Source organism: Epinephelus moara, chromosome 2 (assembly GCF_006386435.1).
Source record: "Epinephelus moara isolate mb chromosome 2, YSFRI_EMoa_1.0, whole genome shotgun sequence".
Lineage (NCBI taxonomy): Eukaryota > Metazoa > Chordata > Actinopteri > Perciformes > Serranidae > Epinephelus > Epinephelus moara.
In genome coordinates this window covers 16,979,790-17,001,656 of record NC_065507.1, presented here as the reverse complement: position 1 = coordinate 17,001,656, position 21,867 = coordinate 16,979,790, and the positions used below count along the sequence as shown (strand labels likewise).

At 41.8% G+C, this 21,867-nt stretch overlaps 1 protein-coding gene and 1 non-coding gene across 4 annotated transcripts; both read right to left on the bottom strand.

Moving 5' to 3' along the window:
* Positions 1-286: 286 nt before the first annotated feature.
* LOC126382460 (P2Y purinoceptor 3) lies at positions 287-21,724 on the bottom strand. Of its 3 annotated transcripts, XM_050032359.1 has the most exons (4): positions 21,641-21,724; positions 21,406-21,535; positions 4,823-5,277; positions 287-4,707 (listed from the first exon to the last, which is right to left on the bottom strand). In XM_050032359.1, the coding sequence occupies exons 3-4, from the start codon at positions 5,266-5,268 to the stop codon at positions 4,035-4,037; spliced, it is 1,119 nt and encodes a 372-aa protein (XP_049888316.1). In that variant the 5' UTR covers positions 5,269-5,277; positions 21,406-21,535; positions 21,641-21,724; the 3' UTR covers positions 287-4,034. The 3 variants fall into 3 exon arrangements, with proteins under 3 accessions (XP_049888316.1, XP_049888309.1, XP_049888301.1); XM_050032352.1 differs by having other exon boundaries at positions 21,406-21,710; XM_050032344.1 differs by lacking the exons at positions 21,406-21,535; positions 21,641-21,724 and adding an exon at positions 10,532-10,701.
* On the bottom strand, positions 10,683-10,755 carry trnaa-agc (transfer RNA alanine (anticodon AGC)). The gene has a single exon. It is a non-coding gene; the product is annotated as a tRNA-Ala (tRNA).
* Positions 21,725-21,867: the final 143 nt, after the last annotated feature.

Here is a 21,867-nt window from a genome sequence, read left to right as displayed (position 1 = left end):
TTTACACCAAATTCTGACCCTACCATCTGAATGTGGCAGCAGAAATCCAGACTCATCAGACCAGGCAACGTTTTTCCAATCTTCTGTTGTCCAGTTTTGGTGAGCCTGTGTGAACTGTAGCCTCAGTTTCCTGTTGTTAGCTGACAGGAGTGGCATGATTAGTGCTTCTGTGCTGTCTTTCAGTCCAACCTTTTACAGCCACTGGTAGGATTTCTTGGTGTCACGGCCGTACCATATTCGTTAGAAAATTACCTTTTGTATAAATGAATTAAAGACATTCATGAAAGGCTGTGTGACTTTTTTTAATGGCTGTTTGTTAGTTACAGTATGACAACATCCAAAACATTTACACAAGCAACTCAAGGGGGCTGCATGGTAAGACAAGAAAAAACTAATTTATATACTGCATATAAAAACATACATGTTTCTTTTTCATCACACAATAATATCTATGTAACAAAAATAAAATTCTATTTCTGATATTACTCTTTTATTACAAAAAATAAGAATTCTTCTAAATAATACTGATTGACACAAATGTGTTGGTACAGTGCATAGACATGTCATCCCTCTAAACTAACCTCACACACACTACAGACAAAAATCATCTGACATTGCAAATATTCAACCTGACAGACATAAACATCAAGATATATTACTACACTACTGAATAAGCACACTGAACACACACATACATTAGGAAGTTCCTAACATCTTTAAGCATATTGTGGTCAAAATGTTCCTTGCATTTAAAATGCATGGGAATTACATGTTCACATTAAACCACTATTCACAACAGTGTATCAAAAACAATGCCAGAATTACCGATAGGACCGCAGAATACAATCTGGTCAAATTCATGCAACATCTGCTAACGCTTAAAGCAGTGATTCTCATTTTTGTTTTTTTGGTCATGTCCCTCTTCAGAAGTTGGAAAAAGTTCATATCCCATCCCCCACTCCCCCATTTTTATCAGTCACTAACAATAAAAGGGAACTTTAGTCAGATAAAGGTCAGCTTGATAGCATCAGCAAACCCTTTCTTTATTTCCTCCACATAAATTATATTTATTCAACTTTTTTCACTCCATATTTTCCCTCTGGCAGCTGACCGCTGCTTTAAGTGAACGAGACCTCAGTTTTCTGCAAAAGTAATCAGAAAAGTAAGAGCTAGGAAAAACATTTACATTTGAATTAAGTTAAAATAACATTAAACAACAGAAAAATGAAGTCACAACCAACTACTGAGCAAACTGCATCCACTTCATGAACGTTACAGATTGCCTATCATGAACTCAGCAACTCAGTTATTTGGTGCAACTCCATAAGCAATAGTAGAAGCAAGTTTAATTGTATAGACTGTACAAATTTAGACTGTATGTATCCAGGTAGAGCAATCAAAGCAGTACTAAGTACCAAACAATTCACATGTACTCTGGAAACCTCTTTAAGAGTCTCTATTCCCTATTATTCATCCTTTATTATCTCTATAGCACCAAACTTCAATCAGCAGAGGTGATTTCTTAGAAGAGAAATCCTGAATTCATGGAAGGAGTTCACACAACAACAGGAAGTGGGGAAAAAGCAGGGTTGTCCCTTAATTTAGAGCCTGCATTTAAGTCTAAAAATAGCATTTTCCCTCCCCCTCATGCATCTGATAATGACTCTTAAATGTATTAACATTGGCACATACTTTAAAACGGGCTTCCTTTGTCCACTAGAGAATTTAAGGAACACAAGGCAAAACTACAGACTGACATGAGCTGGATATTTAATTTTTGTTGGCACTGATTTATCTCTGATTGTAATAGCTAAGATCTTATCCTCACTGGATAATGTGCTCATAACCGCACCATTTATAGACGGAATAGAGCTGGCGTTTCAGTGCAGAGGGGTTACAGCAGTGGAGTGCACACACCACCCAGTGGTGAAAACATGCAACAACAAGTCTTACAACAGTAGAAGCCTTCATATCAAAGTGTAATACTCCATATAAAAATGCACATTTCCACACAGGTGCTTCACGCATGCAGTCGTACACATTTACAGTAACTGTAAGCATTTACATGGCTTTGTGCCATGGTGGATTTTATCCCCAAAAATACATGTATTGATCTTTCCTTCTCCCTTTAACCATTTCAGTTCAATATCTCTAAATCGTCTTTCACTTTTAGTTCTACATTAAACTGTGGAGGAAGACACTCCTCGTTATTTTATCATGTTGGAGCATTATCATTAGCATCATCTACATATATTATACTGTATTTCACAGTGTGACACAAAATAATTATTTACAAAAATAATAAAAGTTTCTCTTTACTACCCAGCACACAGCGGAGACTGAAAATAAACATTTCACAGATAGTAGGGACAATGCAGGATGTAAATACCCTGATACATATAGTGCATGTACAGCACTACTCAGCCTCAATAATCATGAAATAAAGGCATGACAGTATCTGTAATTTCAATGAGAAGTGTCCTCAATGTCTGAATTCCCCAGGGAAATACAGTGTGATGGCTGAGATGGTTAATGCCCGTTCAAGATTATATCATTTTTATTTAAGCTCTGGGAAATTTTCCTCCTGGTTTTCTCTGTCCGTTTACTTTTTATATTAAAGAGATTACAACCTTCATTTTGCATTTCAGTATGGCAAGTTGTTTTAACATATAATCAAATCACACTCCTCTGTGCAAGTACACTTTAGATATCCAATTTAACATTTCTCCTAATCAAAACTGTATTCTCTCTAGTCAGAATGGTAGATATAGATATCCACAATGCATTCTTACTCGTAAAAAATATTATTTTAAGATATCTAGAAATTTGTACAAGTCAAAACTAAATTTAAGATGTCTTTAAATCTTTGAAAAGTATAAAAGGATGTGTATTACAGATGTCCGTAATCACATTCACAATGTCATTCTTCCTATTTAAAATAGTCATTTCAGATATCCTCAACATTATTTTTCCTAGGAAAAATTACATCAATTTTGCTACTCATGTGCATCTGGATTTGAATTTCAGACATCCACAATTGAATTTTAGATGTTCAGAGTGAACATTCAGGGTATCTGCAACACAGTTCTTAATAGGAAAAAAAAATCCAATTTCAGATATCCACAATCCAGTTGTTACTAATCATAATTTTAATTTCAAATATCCAGAAAAAAACGTTCCAGATATCCATAATGGCATTTTGAATATCCAAAACTAACTAGTAACAATGCAAGTGCAGCTATCTTCAAATGTATTGTGCATTCTTTCATCCATTCATTTTCCGTAACCGCTTATCCTGCTGGGGGTCGCGAGGGGGCTGGAGCCTATCCCAGCTGATACTGGGCAAGAGGCAGGGTACACCCTGGACAGGTCGCCAGACTATCACAGGGCTGACACATAGATTTATGCCCACATTCCCACCAACGGGCAATTTAGAGTCACCAGTTAACCTGCATGTCTTTGGACTGTGGGAGGAAGCAAGGGTACCTAGAGGTACCCATGCTGACACAGGGAAGCTCCCCCAATCTGGGTTCGAACCAGGAACCTTTTAGCTGTGAGGCAACAATGCTAACCACTAAATTGGAGTTTTCCTAACAAGAATTCTGCTGCAGATATCCTGAATGTTTTCGGTGGATTTACAATGACGTGGATATCTGAAGATGAAAGCCTAATACACATGAATGTCAAAAGTGGCGTCGTTGTTCCTGGGAAGAATGACATTATGAACGTCTGAAATGCTCTCTCTGTGTAGGAAGAATTGAATTATGGATATCTGCAACATATATCCAGTCTGGCCATTAAATGTTAAAACAGCTTGCCATATTTCAGAAGGCTTCTTAATATGTCAGTGCCTCTAAATCATTTTCAAACCCTCTCAGGAAGGTAGTTCTTTGTTGTGGTGAGCAGTAGGTAAAGCATAAGGCTAAAAACTCAGCTACCGATACATGAACCACTTTGCAGCCTCCTGGGATCCACCACTGGTGTAGCAACAAGGCTTAAAGAAATACTGTTGCAGTGTATGATGTACTGTCGGCTCACACACTGGTGCCCTTGTCCCTGAGGGTGGTGACTTTGAGCATAAACCTCCTGGTGCTCCGGCGGTAGCGAGGCTGGGTGAAGTAAAACAGAATGGGGTCCAGAAAGCTGTTCATGCTGGCAAACGGCCTGGTGCTTTTATAGATGATCGAAAACAAGTTTCTCATCTCGCAGGGTGCATTTGGAAGAGTACGTATCGCCAGGTACATGGTCTTGGTGAGGTGAAACGGCAGGAAGCTTATGCAGAATACCGCCGCCACCACAATGATCATCCTCACCGCCTTGTCTCGCTTCTCCCCAGTGGCGATGGAGACGCCCTCGTAGGACACTGGGCGGCAGAGGATGTGGGCCATCCGACAGTAGCACACCATCACGCCCATGAAAGGCAACATGAAGCCGAGGCAGGTCAGAGCCATGCCATAAGGGTAGTAGTCTACTGATCTCTTTGGCGTACTCAAATCATAGCACACGGTGCGGTTTCGCTGGATTCCCGTCGCAGCGAAGTGAAAAGTCGGAGCGCACAGGATGGCGACCACCAGCCACACCCCTCCGCAGATACACCACGCCAGCCTGCGTCCACCTTGCTTGGGCCACATCGCCAGGGGATGGCAAATGCCCACGTAGCGCTGCACACTGATGCAGGTGAGGAAGAGGATGCTGCCATGGAGATTACTGAAACAGGAAATAGGAAAAATAAAATACTGTTATATGAAATCTTATTAACCTGCAACTTTTTGTACTGTATTGTGAGTGTAAAGTTAAAAAATGATGTAACTAAGTGTCTCACCTGTAGAACTGAAACCTGACCAGCTTACAAGTAAACTCCCCAAAGGGCCAGTAGTCATGACTGCCGTAGTTGTAGATAAGCAAGGGAAGTGACATCACATACAGGAGGTCGGCTATGGCCAAGTTGAGCATATAAATGTTGTTTTTGGACAGATTGGGCCGAGTCCTCCATATTTTCAGTATGACAGCAGCATTGAGAGGAAGTCCGAGAATGAACACAAAGGTGTACACAGCAGGGAGTAAGATACGTTTAAAGTCTTCCTTATAGGTGCAGCGGAGGATTCCTTTCCCACTGATGCCACTGACGTTGCTGATGTTGCTGACGCTGGCGACGAAGCTGTCTGCTGCGTACGGCTCTGTAGGCCACACGCTGGTAGAGATTAAGTCCAAAGGGAAGGTTTTCGAGATGAGTGTTTCCGTCGGGAAGGAGTTGACAGAATGTGGCATCTTCACATCCTGGAGGACAGACAGGACAGGGAGAGACATGGGGGGTGTTACTGAGATAATGTCAATGAAATAAATGAAACAAAAACTAGGCCTGTTACAATAGGTCAACAAAAGTGATCAAAGTCATATCCATATGGTATGATATCACCCTTGTGTTCGCATGCGTGTTTATCGACAGTTTTCCTTTCCATTATAAGAACGTGAATATCGTTTTTCGATGCCTATGTGAATTCAAGTGTTAGTAAACAGAGACAGAGGGCCTGTTGTGGGCCTATCATCGAAACACCAGCGAAGAAGGGTACCCACCTGATGACCCCAATGAAGCTTTTACCTTCCCTAAACCCCCAGTCCCCTCCCCCAGAATGGCTCCAGCTCTAACCCACAATCACAAGTATGTGCAACAACAATCGACCAATCAAACTCCATCTCGATTTAAGTTGGGTAAGTTTTTCTCCCCTCTCTTCACACATCAAAATGAGGGAGTCAAGGGAGGCGGAGAGTATGGCCTGGTTCGGCGGGTAGAGTTCAGTCCACACAGATGTCTCTCCTTGGCTCTGCCTACCCTATGCTCCTTCTTACCTTCCTATCTGACTTTGCTCATTCCTACTTCTCTATCCATCCAACCCTTTGGCTCCAGCTCGGACCCCCAGACGGCACTATCACTCCCACTCATAGTGCATGCAAGTATGTGCATCAGTGATTGTAACCAACCAAAACTGAACAGACAGAGAGCAAAACTCTCCACCAGAGGGCACAATAGATCAGTGCATGTTTGATTTACGCCATTAACATCTTCAGCATCACAGGGGTGCAGTCACACTGAGCCCTTTCAACACTGGACATTTCCCTTTAATCATTATTGTGCTGAGATTACAGTACATAAGCAGTGGCGGTGACATTTAATCAAAGTAGTGAATGTTCTCTGTACAGAATGAACCCTTCAGAGAGTTAAATGATTGCTGCATTAACATGTGGGCATTTGTCGTAGCTAGTGCATATAATGCCAGTGATTACTTCATGTGCTGTTGGGTGGCAGGATAAATCTGAGGGGTTACAAAGTGATTGAAAGGACAACTGAATATGTGATTTACTGAACACTTTTAACTCCCCAGGCTTCTTAAAGGTGTTCAGATGAAACAAGAAAACACTTTGGCTAAACTGGTCACAACTGGTAGAGACATGCAAGCAGTAATGAAGGGTTGCAACTTGACATTGCTTCTTTTAAATGGGTAACAAGCAAAAAACGTTCTTGTAATTGTATCAGGTAATCAAATGTTTTTACAGTAAAACCCTACTCTGCAAAATAACTACAGGTAAAAACTACAATATTTAGTATCTCTAGTCTCTTGAATTAAGCTGCACAAAATGAAAATTACAAAGTATTGCACCAGTGCCTCACAACTGTTTTTAGTGCCACCTGTGCGTGTTGTTACAAGGTGGTCACTGTGTATTTAGTCACAGTACTTGCTGAGTTACTAGACAAACTGCACCAAAATAAATAATGGCCGCGCCAGCCAGCCCATTAGATTATGATAATTTAATCCATCACTCTATAAAAAGTAGAAGATGGACAGTTGCAAGTTTGGAAATAAAAACCGCTGCAGACTGTCTGGTCTCCCACCCACAACTCACACTGTCTGGAACAGGCTGTTGTACACAGAGATTAATCAACAATCTTAATTACTGCGCCCACCACCGACATCAATCACACTCATTTCCTTCATGGCAGCATGTGGGCGAGTAAGTGATTGGCTTAAGCCACGTCCCCCATAGACTTGTCAGACTGTGACTCACGGCATTTCACAACCAAAGCCTATGTGTGCGTATGTGTAAGAGTGCGTACATGTGTGGCGTCTTGTTAAACTGCTTAAAAAAAAAGGCTTTGTGTGTTTTTAAAAATCAATGTGTCTGTGAGAGAGTGTGTGTTTGAAGTTAACTCCTCCGTGTGGGTGCATGAATGATTTGTTGTGAGCAACGGTGACGCATGATTTCATAAGGCAGAGTAATACAAGGAGAGGGAGAAGGAGCCATAAAACACTTCACTACAGTCAACCAATGAGCGGGCAGAAAGGAATAACAAAGGTTTTGCAAAGTGCACTGCAGTCGGCTTTATTTACTGATGACTCATTTACAAAGATTCGCATTTTTTGATTTGTTGACCTGCCCGTCTCAAGAAGGGTCTTGAGACCAACTTCCTGGGCTATCTTAAAGCCAGACACAGAATGTTACTGGCAATCTCAGACCTGAACAAGAGCATGAGGAGGCTCTCAGATACACCCGCCATGAAGCCTGGCTACCTGGAGGGCGGTGCTAGTGGGCGACTCCCTCGAATCATGGATCTAGACGATGCTGCTCAGGGTAATCGCTGGTTAGGGGAGACGCCAACAAGCTCTGAGCTCCATCTGACAGACGTGAAACAAACTGTATGACACACAAATGAACATGGGACCACGCTGATCCTATGTGGTGTCTTTTGTCATTGTTAAGTGCCTTTCGTATGCAAACTATAACTCTCATGCTTCGTCTATGTGTTTGAGCCCATGTAAACAACTACATTTATGCAACTGTAAAAAGATATTTTCAAATTACTGTACAAATTACCTCCTAGTTGCTTGCTTATTTACTTAGTCCCTCCGCTACAATAACAAATAGGGCACATAGGAACTGTCAGGGCTGTGCCCCTCACACTCCATGGCAGCTGGAGCACATGTGGGGGCAGTCCTACGGATCCCTCTGGCATGGGCAGCAGGGGGATGAAAAGCACCTCACCCCTCCTCTCAATCAGCACCACACACAAAACATCTGAAAACCCTTAAAAACTGGCACCGTACGCATGATCTGGGAGCAGTTTTTTTTCAAGGGATCAAGTCCACATTGGACCAGCTCCCTCCTTTTAGGGTCTGGGGGCGACCCAAAGATGGACAGATCAGTCTGGTCCCGAGCAGGTTAGCTCTGCACCACACATCACCATGGAGAGCCACGTTCATAGGACGGAAAACTCTGGCGTTAGACTCAACATTCCTCGCCAACCACTAATCTCACTTTATGGTGCAGCCCTTAAGTCAGCCTTTAGCGGGCTAACCATGCCAGCCTCCAGGGCTGAAGCATAATGAACTGTCACCTGATATCAAAGCTCCAATCTATACTGTAACTTTGCACATGTTCAGCCAAGGCCTGTTTGTGAGGTTGCGTCACTTTGTGGCTGTTGGTATTTATAATGTTGGCGTGCATCTACAGCTGAAGTGTGAGAGAGCGAGCAGCAACATGAAACCAAACGTGCTGTGTACTGTTCTAAGGAACTCAACAGGTCACTGGCGGGTCTCATTGGTTTACTATTACGCTGTGAGGTTTCCTGCTAAAGAAAACACACCTTGTGCATCAAACAAGCTCTAGCAAGCAAATCATTGACCTACAAAGTGAAGCAGGAAAAACAGCTGAGATCCGCCAACTGACACAAGCGCCGCTCTGATTCCCATATTGAATATCTGCACTTCATTAGGAGCCACTGTGGTGCGGATAATCATATATCACAGGAGGAAGAAATCGTTCATGAAAAATTAATGAACTGTTGAGTGTCAATTGCTTTTTAAAATAATGAGGGACGCAAACAGAGATGTGAAGCCTCTTCCTGAGATATCACTTCCAAACATGTTATCAAAGTAATAAAAAACTTACTATGAACTGATATAAATGAGCCCAGTTAATAAGCCATAGTTGATCACTGTTTTTTTACGGTTAATGCCTAATGGCTCTAAATGGAAATAGTCACTGGATGAAAACAGATACACACCACAGATTGATCTCTCACTTTCAATTATAGCCATGTATTATTTTTCCTGCGGCTTAAATGATGGCTGAGTATCTGTCAGTGCTCCTGAAATACAGGGTGTGTAAGTATGTGTGCGTTTGATATGGTCATGTTTCCAATTTCCAAACACTCCAGAGAGCAAACAGTAATTACAGGCCTCTAAGTGGCCATATCTGCGCTCTGTATGTGTGTGTCCGTGCTCACAGCTACTCTCCCGGCTCTATTCATTTCCTAATCGGCATTGATCTTAGTATAATAGCAGTATAATAGACAAACACATTTAAGCACAGCAGGAAAGACTGACAGACAAACGCCACAAACGAATGGTTAAAAAAAGAATAAGTTGGAAATCCTAACTTTTTATTTCACCGAATTTATATCACCAGAATGACTTGAGGCATAATTATATTGACTGATGCCTCTTTTGTAGGCGTGTAGATACAAAGGAACATATGAAAGGACACCAGGGTTTACAAGTTCTAGTGTACAGCTTTAAACTATTTTTAGACAAGATTCTCGAAACATAAAAACAAAAGTTGTGTGATTAATGAGGTCATTTCAAGCCACATGTTTACTCTATCGCGACACCAACAGCAAACGCTCATTAAAACATGGCTCATCGACCTTTCACAGGAATTCATTCAACACTGTCATTATGGGTGTGACAGCGTCACCTACTTTTGCTTTGTGACTCAGCGCAGGTCTTTCTGCCCACATAGCATTTTTGGCAGGTTTTCTAAAACTTGTCCATACATCCCCTCAAACTGTTTCTGTGGAAAAACAGACACGTATTCTGCACCAAGACATCTGTTTAAGTTACTCAAGCTTGAGGGGAAATCATGTGATGATGATACAACTATTTTCATTTTCAATTTAGAACAAATTTCAACAATGTAAATTGAGATTCTGAGAACAGGGCGGACAGACGCACAACCCGCAAACACAACCATCTGCCCACAGCTCTCACAGAGCCAAAAAAATATCAAGGATCGGATACGATGCTGTGGATCCTTTGTGATAACATTTGCTAACCGTTAAAATGATGATGCCTTGTTAGAGCTGACCTTATTAAGCACACACCCACTTTATTGACTGACTGCACCTCTGACAGTCATCCAGCGTTACTCTAAGTTCCTGGCAGCTGACACCAGCATTGGTTTATCTGTGAGCTGCCACTTGTTTTTACACGCCCTGATGAAGATTGTGTGAGGTAAAACGCGTGGGCGCTGAGCGCATTTTTTAAAGGTTTTCAATTTTTGCAGGGCAGTGTGTCTTGGGTATTTTTGGCTATGACTTATTGATCACAAAGCAAAACAACCAAGCACCTGCTCTGGCATCAACTCAAACTGTTCCTCTGATAAAGCGGAGCTCGATTAGTTGTTAGCAACCATTTACACTTGCAAATTCTCAAATATATTGTACAGTTCCTCTGTAAATGAGCAGATGACAGATTACCTGCACTGCCTGGCAACAAACACAGCCGTTCATTCAGGATCGTGGTCAAAGCCTGGAGTACTCTCTCATGCTGCATTCACTGTTCATCTGATATTCTGTAGAAATCCTCTTACCCTTAAAAGAAATGAGTGTCCACAGTTGAAAAGCTTATTGGAGAATGCGGGCATCGATCCCGCTACCTCTCGCATGCTAAGCGAGCGCTCTACCATTTGAGCTAATTCCCCTGCCTGCTGCTGCCCTAAAAACAAAACACCACATGACATGTCATTTAGCAGGACACCCACAGTCCTGCCCACAAGGGTAGTTACCAGTCACTGACAGGGACGCTCCCTCACTCTGCACTCTATTTATCTCACTCACTCTCTTTCTTTCTTTCACACGTGCTTTAACAGGAGAGACGCACTGCTGCGTACTCTCTGCCCTCAGGCCTGCCAGAAGGCAGAGCAGAAGGTGACGCAAGATTATTTATAAACCACGACTGCAAGAATGTGGCTGCAACTCAGGACACATGTAGGAGATTTACAACTCAACATAAACCCTACAGGGTTGTAAATCAAACACCCCACATAAAGTTGGTTGTGATTATTCAGCAAGTGGATTTGGTACCATCAGGACTTTTGAACCCTGGTTAAGGTAACATGAGTCAACTGAGAATATGTCAACAAAAACAAGCTCTGATTAATCCACTATACGTTGGTTCCCAGCTATAAACAGCAGACAGACAAGTTGAGCAACTAGCTGGAGAACATAGTGGAGCAATTAGCAGCTTTAGAGACAGATATTTCCCTTTAGGTAGAGACCGAAGCAGAGTTATTAAAAAGTAGGGCTGTCTCTTGAAAGTCGGAGATTCAAATCATCAGTCGGAGACCCCTCAGTCGACTGAGATTGCTTCAAGACGAGCAGTCATTTTGCTGCAGAGTGAGTGCTTCTGACTTTCACTCTTCTCTTGTCTCTAGCACAGACATCTACAGACGAGATGCAGCGGCCCAGAGGAAGAGGACCTCTTCACCATGACTCTCCGAGATAACATTATCTTGTCTCTTCTGCTTGGAAGTGATGAATTTACAGCTAACAGTTACATAATACGACACAGTCTGTGGCTTTTGTTTGACATCTAGTGTCAGCAAAAATGTTGCACATTTCCAATCCATCATGAGCGCCATTTGCTTGTTTACTATGTTGAATGAATGCCGCTGTCACACTGAACATTTGAGCCCTGTTCAAACTGCAAAAACTTGATACGGAATATTCATATCGAATATTTCTGTTAAGTCAGTCCACCAACACAGACACAATGAGTATAGAAGCAGAACAAGGTTTCTCTTTCTCTCTCTCTCTCTTTCTCTCTCTCTCTCTCTCTCTCAAACTCAGACCAAACCCAGATGAATCTGTAAAACTCAGCAGTGCTGATCAAATATGAACCAAGCTTCTGTGACAGTGTTGCCTATTTCTCACCAAAAAATGTTTTCAGAAACTTTCAGCTCACCATTTAACTGTAATTCAAGATTGTTCATTACCAGACTGTTGCCATATTGATTCTCATGTCAAAACGGACAAGTTTGCATACATCACCCACCTGTGGGGACGTTTATTGGTCCGGTGTGGGGCAGTACATTCTGGTAGTTGTAGGTTTTCTACCTCTTAAAAAATGCCACAGCGCTTTTTCTCTGTTTCTCTGGTCATGTTGTACCAATGTCAATAGTTTTTGTGTATTTTTATTTTATAAACTTTATTTTTTTATGAAAAAACTGTCTTTTCAGCAGTGAAATACTTCTTTAAGTTGGTCAAAGTGGTCAGAAAACAGTTAATGCAGGTATGTAATTAACTTCAAGTAGCCTGACATTCAAACTAGGGCTACAGGTATAGATTATTTTGTCGAATCAACAGCCCAAAACTATAAATAATCAATTAACAGAATTAAGAGAGGAAAATTCATCGAATTCTCACATTTGAGAAGCTGAAAACAGCAAAAGTTTCCGCTTGATTTGAGTGATTGAATAAATAGTTTTAGCACATTTTTTTATTAGACGCATGCAAAAAATACAAGATAGACAATGTGTTCAAACAAGCACCCCTACCACACACATACACACACTCACATACACAATGATCTGGATTCATTAGCTGAAGCAGCCACTCTGTATCTGCCTGGCCGGCTTTAAAGATGTTACTCTCTAAGTAATTTAACCTAATGGAGCAGGTAATGGGTGGACAAGGGCATATTAAGACTTATACTGTATACTGTACACACAGATACCCTCTGCCTCTGTAATAAACACAGAGCAGGAGATGTAAATGAATAGAGGAGGAAGATGTTGAGTTGAGGAGAGAGAGCAGGGAACAATTTACCTCTAATGGCTTTCCCATCTCTGATCTCTACATTGTCCCTGGACACGCTTATCAATGATTCATGCCTCTGCTCCTCACTCTGTGCTGTACACACACACACACACACACACACACAGGCTACCACATGTGTTTCACAGACTCATGCTTTGGCGATGAATTGGAAATAGGCTCTCGAAATGAAAAGGAAGGAAACAATAATCAGTGTCACACTTCACAGACTGCTGACACACACCAGCAGCAAATATACATGAAGCACATACACACGTGAAAGCAACATGCATGTGCACGCGTCAGCACACAAACATAAATATCCTTTTTAATGAGATAAACAACACACATTATTTCATTTTCCCAAGAGAGACCGATGCTGTTGCGGTGGAGAGTCGCTGCAAATGTCACAGCCCTCAGTGTCTTCATTAAGACACAAAAAAACACTTGACTAATTATCTCAGCTAATATGGTTCTGGCCACAAAGGGTAAATCAATCCTGAGGACAGGCACTGTGGCAATTACAGAGGGGACATTTTAAACCAATCAGCTGCACCATAAATAGACACATGGGTGATGAGGACGGCTGGCGTTCAACACAAACACACACACATGAGAGGAGAATTAAACACTTGCTTGTTGCATGAGACCAAACTGCAATTAGTCAACAGACCTAATAAACAACTTCTAAACTCTCTTCAGAGAGCACAGGCTAACTCTCACATACTAAGCAGCACACATATTTGAACTAATCCTCCCCTTTCTTGGTCTGCTCTGAAACTTTATGTGCTTCTTCCAATTGTTTGATTTCCACAGAAGACGTGCAAAAGCTTTAAGTACAAATATGGACATTGTTACATGGCTACACAGACGACTCTGTGCATTAATCTAAAAGAAAATCTCCTTCTGGCAGAACCAAACCAAAAGCCAGCTACTTCTAATCTGCTGAAAAAGTACAGATGGACAAGAGCACCTTCAAATGTGATATGGATCACACACAAAGCTGCAGGTGACAATACACAGCGCACTGCTGCTAATAATTTGTTGTAACTTGCAGACGAAAACGTGTTGATGCTCGTCGCTGTGAGGATTTGGACCGAGGATTTCATCAGGCATGTAAAGACTAATAGACAGCAGTTACGGCTGCACCTTGTGTGACTCCTGATAAGCGGTTGCCACACAAAGGGGAAGTGAATGCAGCTCTGATGAAACAAGTAAAATCCAGAGACAGGACAGTGGAGCATCGGGCACTGAAACCTTCTAGGTTCCTTCTTGATTCAGACTAAATCATCATTTTGTTTCACGTCATTCAGCCTGACGCTGTGTTCAGGTTAGCTAACAGTGATGGGGAGACTGGGGGCATTTTGTTTTGTTCTGCTTTAACCACTCACTACACAATAATGTATCCGTCCTGCTGAAATCATTTCGGTCCATGCAGAGATAATTTTGTCTGGTTATAGACTTCTGAATCAAAATCCACATTTCAGATTTGCTCAGCAGTTCAAATTGGTATGGGGTTGCACCCAGAGACATCCGACCAATCACAGTGGGCAGAATTAAAACTCAGTTAGGGTATCGAACTCTCAAGGGTATGACGGTACTGCCGAGTACCAATTCATGGTAAATTCATTGGTGCCAAATGTCGGTCCCTGAGAGCACATCTGGTTATGATTGTCTAGTTTAGATAAGAGGCAGAAGTGCTGCACAGCACCCCGAAGCCTGGGAGTCAACCACAGTGCTCCACATCTGTCACTGTAGCTCTGTGGAGCTGCCAGGTTCAACTTCAGACAAGAGGTGGAGGCGCCCTGAAGCCGGGAAGCCAGCCCTGGAGCTCCATGGTCACCCTGTTGGCTTCCCAGCGAGCCAAAACTATTGCTGTAGCTAGGGATGTCCCGATCCAGCTTTTTCCACTTCCGATCCAATACCGATATTACAGCCTTGAGTTTTGGCCGATACCGATACCGATCCAAGCGCGTATTATACATATTCACTTATTTTGTTATCAGTCATGTTAGAAAAGGTTTGATCATGCGATATTACTCTAACAAGAACAACTACTTAATCAGGTTAGTTAGAATGATCCACAACAGTTAGTATGAGAAACTGACCCGGTTATTGTTAACAGGGTTAAATAAACAAACATTACTTGAACATTAACATTAAATAAAAAATATAGCTGGTTTGCTTTGGCTGCTTTGGCCCCTTAATAAATAGAAAATAAATCAACACAAGAAATCTTTAAAATGTCTAACTTTTGAAATTAAAATAGCAGCAAGACTCCACACACTTGTGCTTTGGCCCCCTAATAAATAAAAAATAGATTAACACCACAAGACATTGTTGACATTTAACAAACAATGCAGCCTTTCCTTTTCAGTTATTTTAGTAGTGTCAGTGCCAGCCTGGTGCTGCTGTTTCCTGGGACCAACAGAGGGGACAAAAAACCACACACAATATTGTACAACTGTTTAAACAAGCAATAGTCCATCCATGGCTCCAATTTCACTAATTGTGCCCAAAACAATGCCATCAGTGCTCTTTACTTAAACAGTAAGAGTGTAAACCAAATAAAAATATCACTCTCAAAAAACCAGAGCAGAAAACAAATAGTCAGTTAACTAAATTGACCGCTACTCTTCCTACCCTCTGTGTGTGTCTGCCGTCTGCATGCTGGCCTGGTGGATTGATAGTAAGAGCTGGAGCGGATCACTGGAATGGACTGCTTGAATCGCGGAGCGCTGGGCTGGTCGGAAAACCTGGATCGGATACCGTAAAAAACTGGATCGGAGTTCTTGGATCGGCATTTTTCCATGCAGTCCGATCCGATGCACATTTTTTGCTAATATCGGCAGCCGATACCGATCTGAATATCGGATCGGGACATCCCTAGCTGTAGCCTGTTTCGGCTTCTGGTCTGTTTTCTTTTTCTGTATTGATCTAGTAATAGCCTAGTATCACTACTAGACGAGCAGACACACACAATTATGTACACAAACAAGCAGATGGACAGACAGAGACGTAAGATTAGTTCTATGTGTGATCAGAAAAGAGCAGACAAGCAGAACTGTGTTTTAGTGTACTACGTAATGTCACCCCTGCAGCTTGTTCAAAACTGTAATTTTTGTTTTTACAGAGAAAGTAAAGCACCAAAAAATGTACTGGTGAGTACCAGTACCGAAATTCCAGATACATCTATCAAATGTGAACAGTACCTAATAGTGTAGTGGTAGTTGATGAGGTGGATCTTCTACTAGCTGAACTTTTTGGTTGATAGGTGGGCATCCTGTAAACGGCCAGAAAAAGAGGTGGGTATACCCTGCATACCCTCCACTAAACCACTAACGGTACCCAACCCTAATTAAGACTGGGGATGTAATCTTCCTGCATAGCTACCTAGCATCCCAGCTACACTCATGAATTGATAAACTGGTGATAAGCACAGTTGGGATCAACGCAGCTGTACAAGTTGTGAGGCAGCTTTTCTGTACCTTCTTAAGCCCCAACTCAAAAAAGAAATGGGCTAACATGAACTCAGTGGCAGGATGACTGCATGAATAAGGACATGGCTTATGTTTAATGCCTTTACTAAATGGAAAAAAGAAAGCTGACCGGAAATAAGAGGAGGGTAGACTCAAACAGGGGACACTAAAGTTACATGGTCAGCGTCTTAAGAGTTAGATTTCCAACAACCTGTACAGTTGTTTCAGTCTCAGTTGTTGGAACTTTTTGTGGCTTTTTTTTTCATGGATGCAGCAAACTAGCTGTGCAAGACGACTTCCGTAATCTTAATCCTACCCAAAAATTTCCGTTTACCATCTATGAGTGCAACACCGGACCTTAAATCACTGAACAAATTAAGAGATGCTTAGAGGTCTGAAAAACAGCACTGGTAAGAGATACTGGCAGCAAGTTGAAATATCTGTTTAGTTCATACACACAACACACACAGAGACAGACATGAACACAGACACCACAGCAGCCACACAAACACTTCCTCTTCTCCTATCTCTGTCATTTACACCTCTCTATCATTAGACTAATAAAAGCGTACTGATCGTGCACAAATATCCCAGGGACACAAATATTTTCATCTTCTGTTGCTGTCTCGGCACTTGTTTTTGCTCCTGAATGATTTTGTTATTGATTCCTTTTAATGTCGGTAGAAAAACATGTTTTTCGAAACACAAGCTGCTGCAAGTTGCTGTAAGAGCTTGATGCTCACCTCTAAGCTTACCAAAAGCTTAACAGAGTGGCAAGTAGCAGTTAGCCCTGCACTCTTTGGTGGCTGTTGTCATGGGTTTGTGGTGCAGAAGGGATGTGAATGCAGCTCTGGTGAAAGCAGAGTCGGTAAAACATAAAGACGGGACAAAAAGAAACATCTCTCCTGACTGATTCCCCAGTGTGTCTCTGACAGTCCTGAAGAGTTATACAGTATCGTATTCAACATTAGCTCTGGACTCTAAAGCTCCCAATTCAGATAAATGACTGGAGTGATTCCTCTAAATCCTACTCAGACCAGAGGAGTCAGATTTATACTGGGTCACTTGCATTAAATCACCAATTTTAAGGAGACATTTGGCTGGCCTCTTTGGGATGGCTGCCCCTGAGCTTTTCATTATTCACTGAGGAAGACAACACTGTGCACTTAACTTTGTCCTGTAAACAATTTTGGCCGTGTTTCTCTCTCTACCCCTCTATCAAGTCTCTGCCTCTTTCTCTGTGTCTCTAAACCAGTGTTACATTAGTCTGTTCCCAGCTGCACAGACAAAACAACTACAGAAGCCTGACCACTGCCTGGCAGAAAGGAATCTTCACTAAAAACACAGTCACCAGAACAAAGTCCAGCGGCCAGTGTGCTGGGTCTTTCTTACATGACAGCCTCTTCAAACAATTACTGGGTATAACATCTGTGATGTGACAACTGGAGTTAGGGAAAATTCCCTCGCTGATACAGAAATTACGGAGAAAACAGTGTGACAAAAGTTGTGTAATATGAGCTCATGACAAAGGTCACACATTACTGTTTTTCCGTTGGAGTCATCAAGTGCAGAGGTGATGAAATAATTAAAGGGAAGCAATTATATGTAAGTAGGACTGAAACACATATGAAAATGACATGAAATTAACTGGAAACACATTTGCACAACTTCCTTTCCTACTTTTCAACTTCATAAATTTGAGGATTTGCTATTTTTCTTTGTCTTAATATGTGACATTAAACTGTTAATTTACAGGTTTCAAACAGCTGGTCGAACAAATCCTGACGTCTGAAGCAGTGATGGGCAGAAATTAGCAAACAAATCTTTATGAGCAACTCCTTTTAGTTTACACTATGTACCAGGTCAGCCTGTCAAACATCTGAGTGCTCATGAATCCCCGAATTTTACCACTCTCCAACCCACAGTTACTGTAGGATACTGCTCACGCTGCCTGCTACAGTGAGTGAACGAAAAGTGATTAAATTGGACTCAAGTCAAGATCTTCGCCAGCCAAGGCCATGGTGCATTCACATGCTTTCTTCCGACTTTGATGTGCTCACGAGCTTTAAGTTGTAATGCAGAAACAATGTTGATGCTACAAAGAAGATATGTTGTATTTTAGTTGCTCAAAGTCTTTAAACAATATGTTGATAACAAAGAGCAAAGGAGACGGACCAGAAAAGCCCTCATTTTTCAAATTATTCCAACACAGCATGAATGCGGCACAAGGCTGTGGAGGCAACTGTGACGTCTGCAACTTGCCCCTCAAATAATTCTTTATTCTTTATTCAGGATCCCCATTAGTCGTTACCACAGCAACGACTGCTCTTCCTAGGGTTCACACAAAATGCAAAAACAAGACAATATATAAAAATCATGACATCATAGACAATTTATAACATCAACAAATTTCAATAGAACCCCAACAAGAGACAGCAGTAGTTATCTCACATTTACAATTTCGTCACATCAGTAGATCACAACAGGAAATCAACAGAGCCCATAATCTATAGGCTCATGAACTATATGTGACTGCACAAAACATGGTTGTACACCGAGGCATCACCAAAGTGAACGCCACAAATACACATAACCTTCACAAACATTATATCCTATGTTGGTAAAACTGATTTATTTTTTGATAATTGCTGTTTTTAGTTTCTTTTTAAAAGTAATCCTACTAGTAACCTGGGTTAAGTTTAGTGGTAGTTTATTCCAAATCGACATGGCTCTGTACATCACAGTTTTCTTTAATGCACTGGTCTTCAATACGGGTAGTGTAAAGCTTCTCATGCAGGCATGTCTGGTTTAATGATGTCATCTATCAACAGCGTGTGTTATCTGTAAATATATGTACACAGGTTGTCTTAAGGCACAAGTATTTCTTGTGTATAACTTGTATAGCACCTTTCTAGTCTTCTGACCACTCAAAGTGCTTTAACACGACATGTCACATTCACCCATTCACACACCCATTCACACACTGATGGCCGAGGCTACCTTACGAGGTGCCACCTGCTACTCAGTAACCATTCACACACTGATGGAACAGCCATTGGGAGCAATTTGGTGTTCAGTATCTTGCCCAAGGACTTCAACATGCAGACTGGAGGAGCTGGGGATTTAGCCGCCAATCCTCCAAATGGCAACTGACAGATAATCGATCAGTGACATTTCTATTGAGCTTATAGCCTACCTACATACAAGTGGGATGCTGAATCAAGGCATAAAATGGAATATTTTATCTTTATTAATGTGAAGTTTTTGTGGGGTGTGCAGCAGACCTGGCTGTCAAACGTGCATGTACTATAATGGCGTGTTACTGAGAGGCTGACACCATATTTTGCAAAAAATCAGGAGGTTTGATACATTTACTTGTAACAACTAGACGAAACCGATACTATGAAAAGAATCGGTCCACCCATCACTAATCTGAAGACGTCACTTTTTCCTCGGAAAACTTGGACTGCTATTTTTAAGCACCGTCTCACATTTTTTAGACTCCACAACTATTAAAGTAATTGAGAAAATCTCATGTGTATGCTCGAGTGGGAGCATTTGGCCGGAAGCTTTATTTTTGTCACCCACACAGCTGGTTCTGATGACACCCCACGAGGATGCTTTTCCTGTCTCTGTATGTTCTCAGGAAAGTATGAACTCAAAGGCAGAACAAGCAGGATGGTTGCAGTTTGTAAACACAACATTTAAAGTTGGCTCAACGGCTCCTCTTGGATGCACGCTTATAATCTGGCACCTGGTCGCTATGTTTTTAGAGAGAACCGCCCTCACACCCTGCACGCTATTAATGGCTGGGCGCTACACACCACTGACGCCCACGAACATCCTGAGCACAGCAAAGTAAGACACACACCTCTAGTTATAAGTGATTATTGCATTAAATTGCATTAAGATATCAATGGTCACTGGTTATTCTCACACAGAAGGTTGCTTGTGGACTCACTGCTGGTTGTCAAACATGATGGAAAGGTTCTATTTTTAAAAAGGACATTTATCAAGCTTGCAAGATTCATAGCAGCATCCATGAGCAGGAACAAACTGAGCACAGAACATGATGTCTGGCCTGTTGTTCTTAATTCTCCTAATCAAATTCTCTTGTAAAATATGTCTATGTAATCGCCCAATTTAATGTAACATAAAAAGTACAACAAATATTTATTGAGTCAATATTTGTGAATGAACAAACTTCTGCAAACAGGACATTATTTGAATTTTCTAGCTGTGATGTAAACAAGTAATGCATTCTCTCAAGCTGGAGAAACATACAGCAAATTCTTGGGAACAGTGCAAGTTTCCCAGGGTGATTTTACAGCCTCATTTTTGTGGTTTCAGACTTCAGACTCAACAGTTCGCCTTATCTCTTGGCTTCACTTTCTGTATGATGATTCTGCAAAACCTCACACGACATGTTATCCATGCGTCACATACGTGATGTCACAAATATTCACACCTGGTATGTGCATGGAGGAAAAACCAGATTGCTCTGGAGCAGGCCACTGTGCAGCTTGCATCAGGTTAGTGCCTTGCCTGAGGGCACTGTGGTTCTGTTTATGTCATTCCCAGATTCAGAGATAACAAGTTTAATGAGCTCTGTGCGGATTAAAAACAGGGGAGGAATGAAACAAACCTGATGTTATCACTGGCAGGCGAGCTCTTATCAAAAGTAAGCTACCACACACAAATCCCCCTCCAACATAAAAGAGACATCTGCAGATTTGGTGTGTTTATGACTTATTTTAGCACCAGCGACCACTTTCTGTTGTGTCTATCTGCTTTCAGAAGCATTTCCTGCCTGTAGTAACACTCTAACACATGAAAGACGGATTCACATGTCACAACAACACTATAAAACTGTACTAAGAATATCACAATGATACCACAGGGGCTAAAATGCCACAGAGCTGGTGTGATAAGACTGGTATTTAGCAACACGGCCACGCTATGCCCCAGTGGGAATATTATAATTTGAGTCAAATACCTTCGCTACAGAGGCTGTGTTTCATTCCTTTAATGAGAAAAAGAGGCAAAAATACAACTTACCCAGAATGACGGCAGAAAAAAATAAGTGGCAGCAACATCAACAAGTTGGCGACATGGTTTAAGACTCGTCCTGCTCCTTTCCTCTCGTGCGTAACGACAAACACCAGTTCAGCGTGGAGGGAAAAACAAGCTGTGGAGAAGAAGTGTGAATGAATCACTCGGAGCTCAGTTGAAGCTCAAACACCGAGTAAAACTCAGGTTTAAAGTCGCCGTTTCTCTCTGTCTCCGGTCCCACCTGCGGAGAAGCGTCTCCTGTTGCTGCTGCACGCGCACTTAACACACTGTTGCTACTGCGGCACTGCACAACGGCGCGCGCCAGACCGAGGCGCAATGACGCAAGCGCAATGAGTCTTGCCCCAACACAACCAGGGGAAGGGAAAGATACAAGTCCCGCAAGGTGATTATTATTATCATTAGTATTTATCCTGTGCGCACAAGACAGAAATGAGTGAATTATCTCAT